At 46.0% G+C, this 7,417-nt stretch overlaps 1 protein-coding gene across 1 annotated transcript in view; it reads right to left on the reverse strand.

Annotated features, from left to right (window-relative positions):
• Window positions 1-6,280: 6,280 nt before the first annotated feature.
• oxld1 (oxidoreductase-like domain containing 1) overlaps window positions 6,281-7,417 on the reverse strand; it is a 2,279-nt gene continuing 1,142 nt past the window's right edge. Inside the window, exon 2 of the mRNA XM_036551949.1 lies at window positions 6,281-7,199. Coding sequence (XP_036407842.1) covers window positions 6,834-7,199 — 366 coding nt within the window. The 3' untranslated portion in view covers window positions 6,281-6,833. The remainder of the gene's footprint in view (window positions 7,200-7,417) is intronic.

The raw sequence follows: 7,417 nt of genomic DNA on the forward strand, positions 1-7,417 counted from the left end.
ATTTTACATAGAGCACGCACGCAGGAACCACAAACACACACACACACTCATAGAATGTGCAAAGTGTGTGAGACTCCAGTGCTGTCATAGCCAGTGTTGCAGCAAAGCACCCAGTGTACCTCAGTGAGGGATGGGCTCATTTTCGGGAGCTGCGCTCTTTTTGTGCAGATAAGAGGTGAGAGGTGTGGGGAGGGCTGGCTTTCAGGGAGGCTCCTGAGCCGAGAGCCCGGCTGCTGCCCCTGTCATTTCGCATGTTGTTAAAAAAATGTTTATTTTAGGGGTATGGTACATGTCCATCACAGCCCTGGATTCTGGCTCCTGTTCAGACCCCGGGGACCCCGGCAGAGAGCTGAAGTCTGAGGTTGTACTTTGGGTGGTACCTCAGATGTTGATTTTGTCTGATTGACCATTATTTTTGTTTCCCCAGGGCCCTTACCTTATTACATTACATTACATTAATGCGACACTCCTATAATGAGCGACTCCCAGAGGTTACATTTTTTACATGTTATCCATTTATATAGCTGTCGAGCCTAAAATAAATTAAGGGTCTGACTAAACAATGAGAAGGGTTGCTATTTCATGTGCAATTAAAGAAATTGAACATGCAATATTTTTCCTTTCTTCTGGGAATCTACTAAAAGTAATTGTGTAAATGATGCCAGCTGCAAATAATCAGATTTAAGTATGGGCCGTTCCTTTGACAAAATCTTTTTTCATGCTGTGAAGTGATTTCAAACATGATGGATTTAGTTGCACATTTGGGCACCGGTTCAGAAAACAGGCAGAAGAGAAAAATGAAATTTGATCCAGAAGGGTCTGAACTGCTGGGAGAGGAGGTGAGCCAACACATTGCGGAGACATAGCAGTGAGATATCCAGAGACAGTGAGGAGACAGAGATGAGAAACGTCTGTGCGAAAGTATCTCCAGTAACGTTATGGGGCAGCAGGGTAGCGTAGTGGTAAGGAGCAGGGCTCATAAAGAAAAAGTTGCTGGTTTAATTCCCTGCTGGGGCACTGCTGCTGTACCCTTGAACAAGGGGCTTAACCCACAATTGCCTTAGTAAATATCCAGCTGTATAAATGTAAGTTGCTCTGGGTAAGATTGTCTGTTAAATTCTAATGATGTAATATAAGTAGCACCAACAAACCTAAATGAATGTTCAGCCTTTTTGGCTACTTGGTTGTACGCTGACCAGTGTGGATATTTTTAATGCATCATGCTGTATACGGCAGCAAAATGTGTAAACGTAGGCCTGTGATATATCAGGGCCACTGTTCCATTTTGAAATTCCTGATGGGGTTTATTACAGGACCCAGAGTGTCCCAGGCGGACCTTCATAATTCCCATCATCCCTCACACCCATGTACCGTTCTGGTTCTGGTTTGTGTGTCAAGGATGTTTTCTCTGTTTATTTTTTATATCATGGTCACACGTTATGTGTGCTGCCAATGTGGAGCACCACCAGCCAATCACATGACAACGGTGGGCTCCCAGGATTTTGTGGTTCACATTTTGTCAGTCGGTCTACAACTTCTACTCTATATATATATATATATATATATATATATATATATATATAGAGAGAGAGAGAGAGAGAGAGAGAGTAGAAGTTGTAGATATATCTGGAACGGGCGGCTGGGTGGATCGACGCTCCCCCCCCCCGACCCCCCCCCCCCCCCTCCAATCCCCCGCCGTCCCAGTCTCGTGTCCGCGGGACGTCCTACACTCACATTTCCCTCCTCACATTACACCGGCGTGCTGATGCCGCAGTGGTGCAGGAAATCTTACTGTCGATTTCACCCCTGTGCCACAATGGGCATATCGTCTTTCCCAACGACCTTCCCTGATCACCGTGCCTTTCCCTCCGAAAGGCCTTCCAGGACAGGTGAGCGGCAGGTGAGGGCGGCAGCAACCTTCAGGTAGCAGGTGTGCTCAGGGCGGCGGCGTAGCTTAGTGGTTAAGGAGCCGGACTCATAACTGAGAGGTTGCCAGTTCGATTCCCCACTGGGGCGCTGCTGTAGTCTTGGGCAAGGTACTTAACCCAGCATTGTCTCAGTGAATATCCAGCTGCATAAATGCATAACATTGTAAAAACGCTGCCACCGATGCAAGTCGCTCTGGATAAGATTGTCTGCTAAATGAATGTAATGTAATGTAACGTGATCCTACAGCAACAACTGATCTGTGTTCTTCTGCATGCTACCTCACGTATACAGCAATGGCACACGATGGCGTAATGTAATGTAATGTAACGTAATGCTCTGCTGGGAGGAGCATGCCGGTCCTGGTGAAATGGGAGCGGCGAACGCCGTCGTCGGAGCTGCACGTGCCGCTCTTTGGGGGCCTGACGAACAAGGGGGCAGGTCACAGCTTTAGAGGTTCAGCTGGATTTCAACTGGCACGCTCCTAAGCCTCAGAACCAGTCTGAGAGGAGAGGAGAGACGTCATCTGCGACACGGCCCCCGCCGACTTTCCACCACGTCACAGCAACAGGGCAGAGGCAGCCGAAAGCACCTTGTTTCTAATTCCTCGATAACCCCCCCACCCCCGGCCCTCGCTGCTGGGGCAAAATGCATAATCAGGCCTGATGCAGCTGACTAATGACTCGGGGGGGATCAAGGTGACTGTCACCAGGGAAACCTATGCTGTGGGAGGGGCCATGTCGGCTGGTGTTTCTGCCCGTTGAGCTATAGCGGTTGCCTACTTTACTGTGCATCAGATAACACTGCTAATAACGAGCGCTGAGATTCGCTGTGCTGTGGAGGGCACCATAATTACCACTGCACATATTACAACTTTTTTGTAACCTCTACGACTTTTTTTTATAATATTTTTAATTTTTCCAGAGGGACCATCACAGCATGCATATGGGTAATATTTTGATTACCTTTCCCAGAGGTGAAAGCAGCCACAACAGATGTGCTAATACAGAGACTCAAGCCTGCAACAAGCAGGCAACACATCAAGCTGCTTTTACAAATGTGGGGGTTTTTTGTCCAGTCATCCTAGATTTCACACTGTTAACCCTTTCACTGCAGGTGCATTACTGAAACACACTGGATTAACACACTATGTTACAGTGTAAACCACCCTGCAGTCTAAACCACAGGGAGGTCTGGCTCCTGGAGGCCAGTTCAAGTGCTGGGCAGTGTTACCCTGTGTTACGCGATGTACTCACTAAGCTCTAGCCAAAGCATGTATTTACTTACCGTGTGTTACCTGCTCAATACCTGCCCCTCAGCCTCCACACCACAGCCCCACCCTTACCTGCCAGTGAACAGGTGCACCTCGGCTGAAGAGGGTGCACACCTTCTGCAAGCACCATCTGTACCGTGAAATATGTACCTGTACAAGACAGATGTGCAGTCTTTACATTACATCACATTACATGCATTTAGCAGGCGCTCTTATCCAGAGCGACTTCCAGCGTAATAGAACATAAGTGTATCCATTCACTTCAGCGTCAGGCCAGGCTAACAACACTCCTCTACTCTAACACAACTTGTGCAACCTGACAGAAGCCAGGCGCACTATAGTCTTCAGCTGTAATAATGATTCACAAGTTCACAAGTGCCAAACTGAGCGAAAGGCTGATTGAGGGATTAAGAGCCGAGGTTTGGTGCAAAACAAACATGCACACTTGCGTCACACGTGTGTCTGATACCCTACATGTGAGTGATAACCCATCACATCCTGGCATCCAAACTCCACCGCGCCAGTCCTCACTCCACACGGCCAGCTTACCAAGCTACAAGCAAAGGGAACTTTTTTACTCTGCGTTCAACAAGAAGGTGAATTACCTACAAAAGTTTTCATGGCTGAAACGACAGCAAAGAAGTACAGAAACTCTCTCTACCTCACTGAAACAGCTGGCTAATTCCTTGCCATTGTGTGGGGTTTTTTTTGTTTTGTTTCTGGTGAGCTTTAAAAAGCAAAAGCTCCTTAAATATTAAACTCAGCTTTTTCTCACAGCTGAGCTCCTTGGTCTTTCCCGTTAAAACCCTCCGGTTGGAAGGCCTGCACTGACTGGCCTGGGAGTCCCTGCATAAATTCTCTGCAAGTTCTGCTCTTCATTGTATGGCTTTTCACTACACTCTGCGCCTTCCGGAGAATTAAATTTAGTTTTATTCAGATTGTGCTTTCTCTGTGCAAAGAGCAAGACTCTGACTTCATATTAACCCACGTGCCATGCATGCATCTGATGACCTTTCTAATGATCTGTAAAACACTCGTGCTGTTCCAAGAAGAAAATGAGCAGCCTCTGATGATTGCAGCATCAACCCCGAGTTTCAGCACAATTGCACTTTATCTCCAAGTCAAGACACCCCCTGGTGGTCAAGGACAAAACAACACTCTTTCAGACATAACTATCGGAAGATGCAAGCTGCCAAAAAAATACCATTTTTTTATTTAAGTGTTAAACACCATGTACACCAAAGGGTACTTTGTGATCGGTATACTTACATTAAAATTTACACACAGGCATCATCATCAATATCATCAGACATAAAAGTAAAAATAAATATACAATCCATCATCCATATTACAAAAAAACCTTCAAAATTCTCAAACATGTGTGCGTGTTTAACTTCAGTTCTCAAGTATACGTCTTTCTGTGGAGACTTTGACAGTGCGTGCGTGTCTATGGCAGTGTATTTGAATTATAATGATAAATAAAAAAGTAGAGGCGGTGTGTCGAGATAACCAGAGCGCCCCCAGAGTGCGTTATCAGGGGCGTTTACACGTTCCCGCTCGGCCTCTATCTCAGCCTGTCCACAGACACACAGTCCCGATGTTTACCGCACCGCCAGCCTACAGGGTCTCCTCCAATCACGCTGTGTCCTGCAGGAGGTAGACACACCACACACTACGCTGCAAGGGACAGAGGAGTGTGTAGAATGGACCGCAACGCTGTAGATGCAGAACATTACATCCATACAAGGCCTAGTTCATGTGCAGCAATTTTACTGGGAATTAACCCGAGAAACTAAAAGAGCTTCACGTCTGCAGGGTCTTCACTGCAGAAAAACAGTCCTCCGTGTGGAATTCACACTTTTTATTTAATAATTCAGCTCTCTGTTTTGTGATTTTTTAAAAGTTAGAGGCCAGAAGAGCACATCTGATGTTTCGTTATTCAGCTGTTGATGGAAAATCACTAAATAAAATGTTCCATATCTGACTACAGACAGCACCCCCTATAGGAAGACCCTGGTCACAAGAATCTGTGTTTATGGCATTCATAAAAACTCCACTATTCATTGTTTCATAACACTGTAACTACAGAATCTGCACAGGAAGGACAAAGTTGCATTAAAAAAAACAAAGTTTGAAAAGACAATTATGTTTCCCTCTCTAGGTTTTTTGTTTTAGTCTGTTGTCTTTTCTCATTTTTGCTCAGTGAACGTGTGAGCGGAGCCTTATGGAGAGAGGGTGCTGTCTCTCTCCCTCTTTGGAGACTGGGATCTTTCATCTCTCCATATCCTGTCACTCTTGCACAGCCACAGAGCGTGTCACAGAGCTGAATACTCACTCCATATGAGTGAGTATACTTTAATGCAGAAGTATTCATAAAGTATTCATATCTTATGAATATTCAGCTTAACCCCATAACAAGCCGATGTTAATGAATGAAACCCATGTATATAATATCAGCAACACCTCTGCATCCAAGGCAAAAAGTTAAATTCAATTCCACGTGATCAGGTTTAGGATGGGTTTCCAGGGAGGGAACTATGAAATTCTATATTTAATATTTCATATTTGCCTGAGAGCTGAGCATCTACCTCGTGGTGACCCATTTGCCCTTTTCAGGAAGTAGTACATTTAAAATCTCTAACAAGATGCAGGATGTGTAATGACCACATACATTTTACCCAAAGAAAGTGAACCATTGGCTAATGTGGTCACAGGTAGAACAGCAGAGAATAACATACCTGAAAAGACCTGCATATCACTGGATCACAGGGACAAAAAGGAGCTTTTAAAGTGCTCGTGTAAGAAGGCCTTCCTCAGTCCGATCCAAAACATGTCTATAATTTGATTAAAATTAATTCCACCAGATCCTGGGTAGGTACTAAAAATGAAGTATTACACAAACTGACAGAGAAGCAGCCGATCAAATAAAGACGACCCATCTCTGTACTTGGCCTCCTCCCCCATCTGTGCTACTGATCTGAGGTACAGTATAGTGCCTCTCTCACTGACCACTCACTGGTAACTTACGGATGTGTGGCCAGTCACTAGGGGGCGCTGTTACAACAGTGATCCGGTGAACACAGGAGAACATTAAACCCAAGATACATGACCGCCACGGCCAGCTCCTGGTCACAGCTGGCTAAAAACACTGCAGACTTAAAAAGCATACATAACCCAGTAAGTGTCCAAACAGAAATGCTGGAACATCTGAACAGATAAATTGTGGCTTGAATATATTGCACAAGTAAAGCATTCAAGCAACATTTCTAGCCAAAAAACATCTTCACGCAGCCCTCAAATGTTTCGATTGTAATGCTCTCTGTCCATCGTGTGCACACTTACACACTTAGCCAATGTACAGCATCGGTCCTATCTGTTTGCATATTAGTGTTTGCGCATTTACTGAATCATTTATTCTCTGTGTCTTGTAGAAGCACAATAAAATAATGTCTTCATTTTTATTCATTGGCTGCTTCCCTGTCTCATCATGATTAATAATCATAACTAATAATGATAAACTGAAATGTGTTTAAACTGAAACTACAAAACTGCCATGGAATTTCATACAGAACCACACGGCCGGCCGATGAGTCATTCGGCGCCTGACCGATGGAAACGAGCGCTCAGGGCTTCTTCACTTCTTCAGCATCCTGATCTCCATTTTCAGGAAGGCCTTGAGGTTCTCGTCGTGCACGTTCTCCTCGATGGCGGCGAGGGCCCGCTCCCCTCCATCGCGGTAATGCTTCAGCAGCTCCTCCGCGTACTCAATCCACACGCAGTTGTGGCAGCCGCTCATGCAGCAGTGCGTGGGGGCGAGAGGGGGGCCTCGCCCGGGGGGGTCTGTGCGCTTCGGGGCGCCCTCGGCAGCTCTGCCAGGGGGCTGGGAGTCCGAGCTCACGCAAAAGCCCCTGTGCAGCCCGCAGTGGGACAGCCTCCAGCAGGTCCAGGGAGGATGATGGGAAAGCGTCTGGTTTAGGTGGGCCAGGTACAAGACACGCATCTGGAAAACAAAGTGCATAAACAGCAACAACACAGGGAGCAGTGTAGCATAGTGGTTCAGGAGCAGGACATGTAACCGAAAGGTTGCTGGTTCGATTCCCTGCTGGGGCACTGCTGCTGTACCCTCGAGCAAGATACTTAACCCACAATTGCCTCAGTAAATATCCAGCTGTATGAATGGATAACAATGTAAAGAAATGCTGTAACTGACATGCAACA

This window comes from Megalops cyprinoides, chromosome 1 (genome assembly GCF_013368585.1).
Source record: "Megalops cyprinoides isolate fMegCyp1 chromosome 1, fMegCyp1.pri, whole genome shotgun sequence".
Lineage (NCBI taxonomy): Eukaryota > Metazoa > Chordata > Actinopteri > Elopiformes > Megalopidae > Megalops > Megalops cyprinoides.